At 33.3% G+C, this 15,094-nt stretch overlaps 3 protein-coding genes across 3 annotated transcripts; 2 read left to right on the plus strand and 1 right to left on the minus strand.

The window, feature by feature from the left end:
- Window positions 1–2,264: 2,264 nt before the first annotated feature.
- LOC149895774 (uncharacterized) lies at window positions 2,265–6,842 on the plus strand. The gene is made up of 5 exons (XM_090118658.1): window positions 2,265–2,277; window positions 3,312–3,480; window positions 3,796–3,965; window positions 4,313–4,479; window positions 6,433–6,842. The coding sequence occupies exons 2-5, from the start codon at window positions 3,312–3,314 to the stop codon at window positions 6,632–6,634; spliced, it is 708 nt and encodes a 235-aa protein (XP_089974784.1). The 5' UTR covers window positions 2,265–2,277; the 3' UTR covers window positions 6,635–6,842.
- On the plus strand, window positions 4,784–6,148 carry LOC149895775 (uncharacterized). The gene has a single exon (XM_090118657.1). The coding sequence runs from the start codon at window positions 4,784–4,786 to the stop codon at window positions 6,146–6,148; it is 1,365 nt and encodes a 454-aa protein (XP_089974783.1).
- Window positions 6,843–8,534: 1,692 nt separating the features above from the next.
- On the minus strand, window positions 8,535–14,573 carry LOC149895776 (uncharacterized). The gene has a single exon (XM_090118434.1). The coding sequence runs from the start codon at window positions 14,313–14,315 to the stop codon at window positions 13,128–13,130; it is 1,188 nt and encodes a 395-aa protein (XP_089974560.1). The 5' UTR covers window positions 14,316–14,573; the 3' UTR covers window positions 8,535–13,127.
- Window positions 14,574–15,094: the final 521 nt, after the last annotated feature.

Consider the following 15,094-nt stretch of genomic DNA (forward strand, 5'->3'; position numbering starts at 1 on the left):
AAAAGCCAATATGGCGATTTGCCAAGTACGAAGTACGAATTGATTATAGGGTAAATGTCATGAAAGGATTACAAAAACATTAACTACGTAGTAACGCGCATGAAACTTGTCATTAATAAATACAATTTTAATGTATTTAAAACGCGTTTTTTATTGATTGTATTATTAATCCCAACTTTTCGAATACTTTTCAGCGAGCTTGCGGCAGACAGGCTGGCGTAAAATCAAACAAGAATACTTTTGCATTGTATTCGTACATAACGATAATAATATGTAAGTTGAAATAAATACGTAAAGTGTATTTATCAGAGCGCAATTATAAAAGAAAATTACTTACAGCGGTTAAGTCTAGAATGGCTGAAGTGATATAAAATATTTTGGACTGATTAATATTTTATGCATAAACTGAGATTGTTTCATCAATTTCAGTTATGCAAAAATTTCAAAAAATTCAAGTTTTTTAATTAGTCATAATTTGTCAAGTTTTAATAATAAAAAAAAAAAATCCATATATTTTGTTCATGGGCATGTCAAGATGATGTTTGACTAAATAAATATTATTATTGGTAAATTATTTATAAACACAAATTTAGCCGGATAACAATCTGCCATCCATAAAACTTAGGTAGCACGATCATAACATATTGCATGCTATATAGATTACAGATAAACTGAATTGACATGAAACCATTTTTTTTAACGTGAGGAAGTAACCATTATTGGTGAATTTACCCTACCCAGATAACTAAATATGATATCTTCTTCCCTGTTAATTTTTTATGTAAAATGCTTGAAAAATCTATATGTATAACCGCCTCCTTGGTACAGTGGTTGACGCGTGAGCGCATACCGAGGGTCCCTGGGTTCGATTCTCGGTGGAGACGAAGAAAAAAAATATCTCGGTCTGGCAGGACACAGAAGGTTGATCACCTACTTGTCCCTAAAAAAAAAAATAGGATAGTTTTATTCCGGAAATCCCACGGGAACGGAACTACGCGGATTTTTCTTTGACTACGCGGGCGAAGCTGCTAGCGGAAAGCAAGTATGTTTAACTAAATTTTAACAAAAAACTAACACATATTAGCAAAACATTTACATTTACAGCTATAATTTTTTCATTTATAACATTAAATAATTCTACACAGATTTTTAGATATTTGATTCAATACAAGATATCTCTAGATTTTATCGATGTGTGTATTAGTTTTTCTATCATGCTCTGTGTAACTTACCTGCTAGTTAAAAGAAACATCAACTCTGCGAATTTCAACCTTCTAATACGACTATTTTTCCACTATTTTGTATGAACTGCCATCTCTATTCATAAGCAATGACATCAACCACTGAGCTGTAGGGCACAGGCGATCGCAATTCGCAATATGATGGTGAAGGAAATAATTTAGACGAATTAAATTCCGTTTAGCGGCTGTATTGGATTATGGTGGTATTCGGTTAGGTTGGTAGCACACTGGGCTACAAATTCCATTGAGAATTTTTTTATACTTACTATGTTTATTAAAAACTAACTATGCCTCGCGGTTTTGCCCGTGTGGCTTCGCTCTTGTTGGTCTTAGCATGATGATATATCCTATATAAGCTTTTCTCGATAGATGGGCTAACTAGCACCGAAATAGTTTTTCAAATCGGACCAGTAGTTCCTGAGATTAGCGCGTTCAAACAAACAAACTTCTCAGTTTTATAATATTAGTATAGATAAAAATGTTACCTTAATAAGTAATTCTGACTTACGTATTCTAGCATCCTTCTACTATTATAAAGGCGAAAGTTTGTAAGTATGGATGTATGGATGTTTGTTACTCTTTCACGCAAATACTACTGAACCGATTACAATGAAATTTAGCACACATATAGAGGGCAGCGTGGATTAACACATAGGATAGGTTTTATCCCGGAAATCCCACGGTAACGGGAACTATGCGGGTTTTTCTTTAAAAACGCGGGCAAGCCGCGGGCGGAAAGCTAGTCTTAGATAAATATTTTCTACAAACGACATATATTACAAAATATACTTACAATTGTATCAAAATCCGTTCAGTCATCAGTGGGTATCACTTGAAAGGGTACCTAACATACATATGGAACATTTTAACAAAACTTTCGCGTTTATAATATTAGTAGGATAGGAAGTTGGTAAGTGTAGAATAGATATAAAACGCCCAGTGTACACCAACCCTAACTCACCCTTAGGCTTTGCCATATTTCCACCGTTCCGGCAGAGACACCTCAACAGTTGGCCAGTTGCAAGCAAACCGCAAGGTAAGATTAACACGGTCTTTTAATTTATTAATGAAGCCTGTTTTTAAAGAACCTATTATTAAAGGGAGGATATTTTTTTTTGTAATTTGTTTATTACGATTTAAAGAAAAATTAACCAAACTTAAAAATTTCTATAAATTCAAAATTCAAATTCTAAAAACGCGAATTCGGTCCGAAGCGTAATATAAAAAACTAGCTGCGCTTCGCGGTTACCTCCTGTTGGTCTTAGCGTGATGATATAAAACCTATAGCCTTCCTCGATGAATGGGCTATCTAACACCGAAAGAATTTTTCAAATCGGACCAGTAGTTCCTGAGATTAGCGCGTTCAAACAAACAACGAACAAAGTCTTCAGCTTTATAATTTTAGTAGTATAGATATAGATTAAAACTTAGTAATTTTTATTTTATTTTATAGTCCGATATATTATTTAAACTGTTGGTTGAAAGCTAGAGTCATAATACATTTCGTATCGCGTGGATTCGGTAAAAAGTTTATTCTATGTGTGATAGTTTGTTTTTCTTTATAACCAGTCTATGTCTGATTATCCGAATCGACGTTAAATACATACTAAGGTTACATATATACTAGCTTTCCACCCGCAGCTTTGCCCGCGCAATCAAAGAAAAACCCGCATAGTTCCCGTTCCCGTGGGATTTCCGGGATAAAACCTATCCTATTTCCCGGGGAAAAAGGAGCCTATGTCCTTTCTCGGGTATCAAAATATCTCTATACCAAATTTCATGCAAATTGGTTCAGTAGTTAAGGCGTGATTGAGTAACAGACAGACAGACAGAGTTACTTTCGCATTTATAATTTTAGTATGGATAAAACAAAGGACCTTTCTCTGTCCCTATGTCCCTGTGTATATCTTTTAAACTACGCAACGGATTTTGATGCGTTTTTTTGAATAGATAGAGTGATTCAAGACTCAAGAGTAAGGTTTTAGTATAATATAATCTATTAGATTTCATACAAAGCGGGCGAAACCGCGAGCGGTAAGCTAGTATATGATATTACTATTAAACCCCTAGATGGTCTATCGCCGCCCTGACTCCATCCCACTACCAACGGTATGGCACCGTTTCACAGCACGCGGCACAAACTTCAGGGTCCAGGATCTGATGGAAGACCAGGTGGGAACAGCAGTTCAGCTCCTGGTTAAGTACTTTATGGCTGATGAACCACCTTGCAAGTATATAGGTAAATAAATGAGCCTGGGTAAAAAATTAGCAACATTTGATGCACATTTGATGCAATAATCTTTTTGGTAGGCGTTGAAATTTATTACCTACTTTTTTTTAAACATTCTAACGTTAACGTAACGTTAGTATTAATAGTTCATTTGAAACATACAAAAAATACTATAAAATTCAAACAATTCATACGAGGTCATTTTTTTTCGAATGTTTACCAAAAATCAAAATCCTTACACGAAAAATAATTAAGTACTTACTTGTTTGCGATGTCAAGAAATCTTCCTTCATGCTGCGTTAAAAATGTATTTATTTAATTCAGGTATCCACAAATACCCAACGGCACAAGCGAATTTGGAGAAATTGTGGCGTGATACCATCAAAGACAAGTTGTCTCTAGTTTGTGTAGAAGACACAGACAAACCGACAAACATTATCAGCGTAAACGTGTTAACAGTAGCTTCGAAGGACGACAAAGAAGAACCATTCAAAGTGAGAAACGTCAATGTGAAATTTGCCGCCCTTTTTTTTTTGGTATCAGCCTGTTTTTTTTTTGTCAGTAGAGATTTTTTATTTGCTTTTTTATTTATAATTTTATTTTTTTCAGATCGATGCTTATGATGTTTATTTTATTTTAAATTTGCTGCCATGGAGATACATCTATACATATATACAGTAGGTAAACTACAAAGTTTTTTATTTATTAGCACAAATTACATACCTACCTATTATAATAATTAATAATATCATAATAGTATTGTCTCTTTTTTATTATTTTATCTTGCTTGCTTATGTTATGTTGAATCGTACGTAAGAAATATATTTTTTTAATTCAACAGAGCGAAGACAAGATCTGGGCCAAGTTATTCGGCGCTGTTGACATGGTTTCCCGTGGCGTCGATATCTTCGAGCGTTTTGGTGTGAATCAGTACTTGACAGCTTATGGGCTGGTGGTAGACCCAGCTTGGAGAGGCTTGGCGATTGGCAAGGAGATGCTTCTTGCGCGGTAATATTATTACAACTCAAAAAACGTGTTCTGTTGTCTGTGTTCTATTGTTTTTATCAAGGTTTTTATCCACAGAACAGTTTTTATCCTATAATTCCAAAAAGGGAGTACCTAACTAACTATATATTTAGATCGTTTTGCAATATGTTTTTATTTCTCTAAAGAGTATTCTTATAAGTTTGTATGTCATTGATTTGACTTTAATACCTACTGGCAGCAAAAAAAATGTTAAATTGACAGTAAAATATAAAATCAATCAAAATTACCACCAATGTTTGTGAATCCGTCCAAATTGTAAACAAAAATGAAAAATCCACCCCGTAAGCAAAAACGCTGTATTTGCGACACCGAGGGCCTACTAAAACGCATCACAGGGCACCCACCTCCGTTGCAATCTACGGAAATAAATAAAATACGCCTTGGTCTCTTCACTGAGAGGAATTCTGATGGCACTGCTTATTTAGTACTACGAGGTAATGACATCTACGATCGGTATAAAAAACGCATTTGTGACGCTGATATTCGTGCAATATATTTATATATACGGGATACTCCGAAGCGTATCACAAGGCTCGATTTAGCGTACAATAAAATAACAGACGTCGGCTTCTTCAAACTATTGAAGAAACTACTCGTGAAAGGCCGATCGAGCATTATAAACTTGAACATCATGAACAACAATTTAACGGAGGCGTCCATTTTGAATTTATCAAAATACGCGGAGTTTTTGAAACTCAAATATCTAAGGATCAATGGAAACGATTTCGGCGCAAAGGGTGGTGAATATTTCGCAGATTTTCTCGTTAAAAACAAAAGTCTTGAGTACTGTGATATCGGTGAAACAGGACAGACGCTTACAAGCATAGCCCATATTATTACGGCTTTGAGAATCGACCACGGCGCGAACAGAACTTTGAAGGTACTCGATTTGTGTCGAGTTGTACCATTGTTTAATCGATATTCATATGAAACAAAGTGGCTTGCCTATCACATAGAATACCTGTTAGAGAGAAATAACACTATCATCGAATTGCATCTGCAAAAGAATGAATTCATCGGGCATGATGTAGAATATTTTATACGCGGTCTACGCAAAAATAACACTTTACTATACTTGGATTTAGGATATAATAAAATCGGTGATTATGGAGCAGAGTTATTTGCTGAATATCTTAAAGATAATCCTGCTTTAATATTATTAAACATAGCTGGTAATAGTGTTCAAGACACAGGAGCGAAAGCGTTAAGTTTTGGATTACCATTTTCAAAAATACGTGCATTAGATGTATCTTCTAATAAAATAACAGACGACGGCCTCCAGGATTTATTGAACACATTGAAAAAGGCGTATTATTTACGGTTTTTCAACATATTCGGAAATAAGATTGGCCACGAAACCTGTGTTATAATAGAACGAATGTTGTTAAGCGGTGCGTTATTTCAACATACGATAGATGTTAGATTATATCAAGTAGATGACGTTTTATATGCAGCGTATTATCCAAACCCTGCTGATAGGAATAAGCACTTATATTATTGTGAAATGGACTTCGGATTCGCACAACCAATCTATCATATCAAACGTAATGTGTTGCCAGAAAAGAGGATCGTAAAAGTTGACTGTAAACAACGACACAAACTTGATAAGACAGACTTCAATAGATTTTAAATGTTTTTTTACGTTGTTTTAATGTAATTATTCTATAATCATGTGCGGAATGTGTAACTTAATTTTTGTTCTTGTAATTAATTTTTTATAGGTCAATATTGTGTCTTTTAAAATTTGTAACGTTTAAAGAAATAAAAATCTTGATAATACAATTTTCCTTTTATTTCAAAATGGCGGTTATAATATTAATTAACACGCTTTTATTAGCTTCACCTATATGCTTGTACGTAACCAACTCCTTTTGATGAGTGATAAATTCATTGTAAACAACAATTTTTTTTCAGTATACCGCTCTGCAAGGCCTTAGGCATAAAAGTGACGGCGACAGTTTTCACGGCCGCCGCGTCGCAGTCTGTGGCCAAAAAGGCGGGATTCCATGACGTTTTTGTGATGACGTATGCAGAGTTGGCGCGAAAAGGCTTCAATTTTCCCGGCATTGAAGAAAACACGACTTGTTCTAAATTAATGGCTCTTGTTATTGAATGAATTAATAATTAATTCAACATATGCCTAGATGTAATTGTGTAATGAGTGTTGTTTTGAATGTGTTAAAGGTATATAATATCAATGGTTGTTTTGAGTTTATAAATATTTCTAGTCATTTCGAAAACCATATAGTCCTAATCCATAGTACCTATGCTTGATAACTTGTGCAATGTTCGATGACATTAACAATAACGTAGGTAAAAAAAACTTTTTTTGTAACTAGACATTTACGACCATACAAAATATATAAACTAAGACGCTGCAAAATAATAATTTTCATTGAACAATATTTTTCTCATTGTAGAGCACATGTTGAAGTTCTAACTAGTCTGTCAAACGAGCTGTGTCCCGTAAAAACGGCGGCAAATTTAAAAAAAAATGCGGTGATTATAGTATCCCATACTTTATAGTACTGAAAAATACCGTCATGATAGTAATGTTACAGATATTTCAGAAATAAAGGCAAATACGTAGTGAAAAATAAGTTAAAAGCATGTTTTAAGCAAAATGAGCAAAAGGTTTAAACTTTTGACAGATAATAGTGCTGCCATTATGAAGAAACCAGTAAAATTCTTATAGATTATTAAGTAAATAATTATGGACACGACTTGGTTGATAGGCTTTATTGCGTGTTGTATCTCGAATACATAACTAAGGTTAAAACTTATAAAGTAGAAAGTTAATAAGAACATATTATTATTATGTATGATTAGCAATGTTATTGTAGTCGTTCAGTCTATATTATACTGTTAAATAAACTGAAATATTATATGAAAGTAAATAGTTTGTATTATTTCTTTCCAATCCTGTAGACACAGAATAAATAAGAGCTATACAACTATTAACTAATAACTAATACATAATTAGATAATTACTTGATAACACCCTAATTTAAATTATTTTCTAATGGGTTTAGTATGCTTTAATACGCTACCTAATTTAATTTATGTAAAAATAAACTAAAACATAGTGTCATATATTATTGTACCGTAAAAGTGTAAAGACCGCAAGTTATAATTTTCATTCATAGTAACATAATTCGTGAGACGGTGCAAAGCACTGACCTCTATAACTATACGCTGGACTGGCTATCCCATACAAAATGACAGCTATTTGCTGTGCCGATTCAAAGCGCCCCCGGTGAAAGTTCTGAGAACTTATTAGTTCTCGACGAACGAGGCGACGAAATATTTTGTAATCTTATTAGATTACAAAATATTTCGTCGCTTCGTTTTGTTTACACAGGTTTAACTTCTGGATAATCTGAGTCTGAATAAAAAATAGTGTCGGTAATATTTCTATCATTGTAGTCGATATCAGAAAAGTTTTTATCGATAACAAACCATTTGTTTTACATCACAAGTATTAGTTCCATTCCCCCTCACTGGCCTCACTGCTGCCGTCAGCGCCAAAATGGCGAGTTTCAAATAGGCACAAAAAATGACAGCAATAGCCTGTCCAGCGTATAGTTATAGAGGCACTGACCTCTATAACTATGCAATGACCTCTATAACTCTATAACTGTGCAAAGTCAAATAAAATTCATGGTGACCCTAACTATCATTTCTACATAGACGATAATGATTGGTTGAGTAATGAGTTGTCAAAACGTTAGACAAGGACCATTCCCTTTTGGGAGACCTCTCGCTCGGACCGTTTTTGGTTAGCTTCCGCTTAATAAGTGTATTTAAATAGATCACATTTTATCAAAAAATATTATTTGGTGTACTGTCTATTATAGTTAATAGTTTAGCGTCTTTGATTACATTATGTAGACTCTACATTGTAGTGACTCTATGGGCACATAAAAATATGATTAGAACCTAATTATTTTAGATAGAATACCAGAATAAAAATAAAAAACTCGTATAATACTTTTGCAACTATTTATTGACACCAATATTAAACTTATATTCTAAATAATAACAAATTATCTTATGCAATACTTAACTAAACATAAAAAATCAACACATTTAAAGAAAAACTAAAGAAAAAGGTCTATGTATATTATTACGCCCGCCAACTTAAAATATACATAGGCCTAGCATTTATCGAGCAAAAATTATTTACTACTAAGTACTACAGTATAAAAATACTTCCACTTAAATATCTAAACTAATGTTAAACCTACATAATGAAGAAATATTTTTTGTTGGTTTTGGTTTAAAAACTTAAAAACTTACAAAAATATATATTCGAAAACTCTTTCGCCAGAAAGCTTGTTATTTCTGAGTGAAATATGCAATATTCTGTTTACAAGGGTAGAGTCGAGCCGAGCAGGTAGTTTTAAACATGATGTTATAGAGAAGAAAGTTTTATTGTTTAGTAGGTATAAGAATACCGCTATGTGGTCGAATTATTATTTCTTTAAAAATGTCTCATAGAGAACTTGAATGCTATAAAACTAAATATTAATTGTTATGATTTACTTAAAAAAAAACGATTATAAAAAATATTTAATTATTATATAGTCGAGGGCCGAGGCTCTATTTTATATTTCTAGAGCCTATGATCTAAAAAGGTAACGCTAGGTTAGCCTACCATGCGGTGTGGTACGTCAAACTTCAGCTGTCTCTTTTTCGCTCACGATAGTTGAATCATGCCATCTCACTTTGACGTCTAAACGTGTGTGCGTGTGCCGTTTTAGAAGAATATTGTATTGGTAACATACTTACGTACGTACCTATTTACTTATAAAATCATTGCATAGAGCATACATAAACAGATACTAGGCACTTTAAATGAAAATATCTTTTCAGTTATTCAAAACGTTTTGGACATAAAGTAACCCATTCACTGCGAGACAATGGCAAAATAATTGTACCAACGCAGTGCTGCCATAAATATTAAATAGCTACATATACATAGGTTATCTGTTGGATATAATTACGTCAAGCGATTCGCTTACAATTCGCCAATCGGATGTTTTCAATGGGCTCACGGATGGTTGGATGACCAATAAGAATTGAGCAGAGAAATCATTCTTGGCGTTTCTCTATCTATTGTTATTGATTCTCTAACCCTGTAGCGATTTTAGCAAGCGCTCTATCGATGTGAAAACTCTTAAAATCTTTGTGAAAAGTATAAAATTAAAATCTTAAATATGCATCTAAAAAGAATCGTTCTACACACTACTTTCCGAAATTCTTTTAAAGTCAACTAAAAGGGTAAAATTAAAAATTCTTACTAAAATGTAATAGGTATAAATCTTCCTATATCAAATCAATCGCGTCATAATGTTTAAATACACACTAAAAAGGTAAATATCTAAAAACTATTATAACTTATCTAGCACTCGCGATAATCATATCTTATGCACGCCCTTATATTTCGCTGCAGAAATGTACCTTTGGGCTTTGTCCACCCCATGTACCTATTCCTATAATCTATTTTTAAACTTATGCAAATGCTACAGTAGGTAATTCAAAATTATAAATGTAAAAAAAACAATATTTTTTAATGTAGAAAAGTCAGGTTAGTAATACAGTTTAAAATTCAAGAAGGGTTTCCTACATCGATACAATTACATTCAGACCGTTTTTTGTTAAAAAAAAAACTAATTTTTAACCGAAAAATAGATTTCTAGATGTTTTATACGTGTTGTAGGTATGTTCTAGTGCTCTCCAAGATTACATAAACATACATTAGATTTCTTTTCTTTCTTAGAACAAAAAATAATACTTTTTTTTAGAAAAAATAACTAAAAATCGCCTTCAAACAGTCAATCCTAAACCCAATTTAAATGGGACTACATGTCAGGCAGATTTCAAATAAAAAAATAATTACTTATCAAAATCGTTTTACCCAATCACAATGAGTAATTCTGAGATAACGAGCCAAAAAAGACATAAAAATACAGTCGAATCGAGCATTTCCTGCTTTTTTTGAATTGGGTTAAAAATAAAGAAATAATTTTCCAAAATGTCGAGCGCTAAAGTAACACGGAAAGAGGTAAGTTGACTACTGCTATTTTATTTATTTATATCAGATATAGGTCCATACAAAATCATACTGATATTATAAACGCGAAAGTTTGTAAGTATGGCTGTTTGTTACTCTTTCGCGTAAAAACTACTGAATGGATTTATTTTTTCAATAATATAGTTTATGCTTCAGAATACAAAATCTATAGAAATACTTCATTTTACCCGCGGGTGAAACCGCGCGGCACAGCTAGTAAGTAGTACAAGATGTTTATGTAAACTACATAACTTCAACATTAATTCATGTAGTAAGTACCTATATAATATACCTACATACAGAATAAATAGCATAACTTATTAAAAACTAGCTTTCCACCCGCTGTTTCGCCCGCGTTTTCAAAGAATAATAGTTCCCGTTCCCATGGGAATTCCGGGATAAAACCTATCCCATGTGTTAATCCAAGTAACCCTCTGTATGTGTGCTCAATTTCATTGTAATCGGTTCAGTAGTATTTGCGTGAAAGAGTAACAAACATACATACAAATACATTCATCCTCACAAACTTTCGCATTTATACATCGAGATATATGTAATGCATTTATAATATTAGTAGGATAGGATAGCATTAGTAGGATTGTAGGACTAAAGATTCGCATTGAAAAGAGTTAGAAACTAAACTTTATATCAATCGATTTTGAAGTCAAGAGCTAATTTTAGTTTGTAAAGCAAAAAAAAGTTTCTTGAAGAAAATATATGCTAAGTAATTATTTTTTATTTTTTAACAAAGATCTAAAAAAAACCACCGTCGAATTGTCAAAACTAAAACTTAAATAAGACCACATGGCAGGCACCATCTTGCAAATAAAAAAAAAAGAATTATCAAAATCGGTTCACACAGTCAAAAGTTCTGAGGGACCTACCTAACAAAGCCAAAATAATAGTCGAATTGAGAACCTCCTCCTTTTTTTGAAGTCGTTTACACATACTCAATGAATAGGTTAAAAAAGTTACTTTTCTGTCAGGTCGTTTTTATTATATGTAGGTATGTAATAAAAGCAAATTAATTGAAAAAACCTAAAATCACCTTTTCTTTTTTATTATTTTTGTAGTTGTATCAATATGTTTTACCTTATTTATTTAAAATGTCAATTTTACATTAAATATATGAAATAAATTAATTTCAAATTAAGTTAAGAGAAACACAAATAGTATATTAGCTAGCACAATCAACACAATATGTATGTGTGTTCTAATGCTACTATAAAATGACTGAGACCAAAATCTAAACGTTTTTTTTATTGTAAACCTCTCTGATATATTTCAAATTAATTTTTTTTAAATTATATTGCAATAAAAACAATAACGAAATTAGTTAATTGTTTTCTAGAATTAAAATCATTTGTTGATTTGCATGAGAAAATATTAAAAAAAAGTTATCGGCCAAAAACATTATATACCATCAGTTATAATTTGACAATTTTAAATAAACAAGGTATATAAAAACATCAAAAATATTTCGCCTTAACTCATGAAAATATTTATATAGATAGTTCAATGTAATATCTTTAAAAACTTGCATCAAACAAGATTCTCAAGTACTGTGTGGTAAAAAAAGTTTTAACTCCATATAGTTTTGTCATAGATTAAAATATGTATAATGTATAAAAAATAACAACATTGATCACTTTGATTTAAATAGATAAATCTCTAGATATTAAGATTATTGTCAAAATATATGAAAATTTGAAAAAAAAAAATACCGGCCAAATTGCGAACCTCCTCCTTTTTTTAAGTTGGTTAAAAAGCATATATTTTTCGAAGAACAAAGGCATTTCATTGATAAAAACAATGCTAAAGTTTTTAGATTTAATTCAATACAACATAGTACACATGTAACTATAATATTTTATCAGAAATAGCTCTATGTAGAGCCAAATTAATGACAATATCGATTGGTGTAATAATACAAGTTTGTCTTATTTTACAAACACACAGTATAATAACGTTACTCTTACTAAGAAGATTTACAAAACGTTATTTCTACACAAGAATTGCATAGGTGCTTGCAAAATATACTCTTTAAAGAACCAATATTATTACAAGCAGTTTCAAAATTACTTGTAACAAATATTAGTCCTTTAAAATATTTTTTAAACACAGATGGATGTAAAAATTGCTACACAGTTTAAGTCAATTGCAAGAGCGGGCTTTGCTGAATTTTCGCATTGGATTTTGTCAAAATTATTGTGAAAAGGAAGGGCTATGCTAAACTTGATGATAGTTAAGTGATTTGAAAGAGATGAATGGGATAAAGGATTTGCTATGGGGGTGTTGAGTAAAAAATTTAGATATTCTATTTTGTGGGAACATAGCTTATATTAAGATAGTTGTGAAAAAAATTTAAGCAATAATGATGAATCAAGATTCATTCTATTAACTTTTAACATCTTCCCACAAGGATAGAATTTCAAAAACAAAATAATAAAATGAACACAAATAAAAATAAAAATAAATCGCAAATCAATAGCTGTGCGTGCTGAATAAAAAAATAAAACCAAAGAAAACGAAATTAGGTTTTACCAAAAAACTCCAAACGTTTACCCAACAGCGCTGAGAATTGTTCCAGCTGTGTGAACTCTCGATTATACTGCCTATTATAAGATGACGGAGTATAGAGATTTGAGGCATTCGGAGATGTGGAAGTCAATAACTTCAGTACTATAGACTCAATCTTAGAATTCCTCTTGTCTATGTGAGCAATTTTTACACCCAACGCTTCTGTGTTTAAAATCATTTTCTGCAGCTTATTCCTGCTATGCTGCATGCCAAACTCCATGATATCACAGTGCTTGCATTTCTTTGGGTACGGGCCCAATTCATGGTCAATCAGTGTGTCCGATTCTAGCGTGGACCATGATCGCTTTAATGCGTTGGACGATAACAAGTCCAAGTACGACTCCTCGAAGCTCCTCATGGGCATTAATGTTCGCTCTATATCTTTAGGGAGCGGTGGCGGAGGCTTCTTGAATGTGAAGTCGGGGGCCGGTTCCTCGGGAGGCGGCGGCGGGGGCGGCGGCAGCGGCGGGGGCGGCGGCGGCGGCTGCAGCGCGAGGGCTGCTGAAGCACTCATGGGAGATGCCTCAGACAATTGACTATTAGTAGTTCTTTTATGCGTGAACGCATGAGGAGGCAGATAACCAGTTCTGTAGAAGTTCTGCTCCTCAAACACGTCCGCATGAACATATTTGCAGTTTGCGAACTTGCAAACTTTCGTTTGGAAGTCCCGACAGAACGTATACACGCCGACTAGCTGAGACACATCGAATATGTGCGCAAACCGGCACGTGCCGATTCTTTTGCACGTGCCACGGATGTAGTCGCGGCATATCGTCACTCGGGGCTTCACATCGTCTTGCTCCGGTTGCTCTTGCGTAGTTTTGTCCTCACTATCGTAAGGCCCGTACGCTCCGGTGTATTCATGGTCTTCGACCTCTTGTTTCACGGTCACGTTCCATGGTTCGTCCGGCGGAGGCGGTTGGGGCGGCAAGGGCGGCTGGATTTCCGTCTTTTTTTCTGGGTTGATGTCAGGCGGCGGGGGAGGCGGTGCCTGAGCCACATCAGCCGACTCACTGCGATCCATCTTCGACCGTATAAATTTTTTCATCTTTTTAAGATTCGGAGACGATTTAAACTTAATCAAGTGCTCTGCTACGCCTACTCGTCTAGGTAAATTTGCACCTGCGCACGACTCCTGCATTTACATCGATTTGTACGGAATTGCATTCACTTTGTTATTGTTCCAGGAATACAAATCGATAGCATTTTATATAAACCGAAATGATATTTTATCTTCGGTCAACTTAAAACATATACACGAATTTCATCATCATGATTGAAGCATGAAATTATTTTAGCACAATAAATATCCCATTTATTCACAATAATGTAAATTTAGCAACCATTTCCTTTGTACACTTCGACAAGTGGCAACTGACAGAACGCCATCTTGATCTTTGTGTTGCGTTCATTTCAATTTTCAGCCATTGGCCGCTGGCGCTGGCGTGTTATTTATTTTGAGATTTTGAGAATATACCACAGAGTAGGTACTACAATGGACAAAAGTTATCAAAATCAGCGATATGCTCACAGTACTTAATCTAGTAATGATGCTGAAGAAGTTGAGAAGAGAAGTTGTACTTAATAAAATTTACAAAACTGATGTTATGGCATTTTTATTTTCTATATAAAAGTAAAGTAGTAAAAAACAATATGATATACCTACGTGTTCAGTATTTTAGAAATTAATAGTTATCATTTTTATACGCTTATTATTATATTTATCTTTTAAAAATGATAAGCTTCTTGTTATAGACTTGTTAAACATCCTTATATTAGTAGCTGATTAGAATAATGGAGATCATGAGTGCTTTAGGGATGAAGCAAGATCGTTTTACCTATGTACTACATACATATTATTAAATCTCACGACATCGTAAATTCCAAAGCAAGAAACTTAAATCCTACGAGGAAGTCAAA

Source organism: Colias eurytheme, chromosome 30 (genome assembly GCF_061535395.1).
Source record: "Colias eurytheme isolate Ceu_HAF_F1 chromosome 30, ilColEury1 Martin Lab GWU primary, whole genome shotgun sequence".
NCBI lineage: Eukaryota > Metazoa > Arthropoda > Insecta > Lepidoptera > Pieridae > Colias > Colias eurytheme.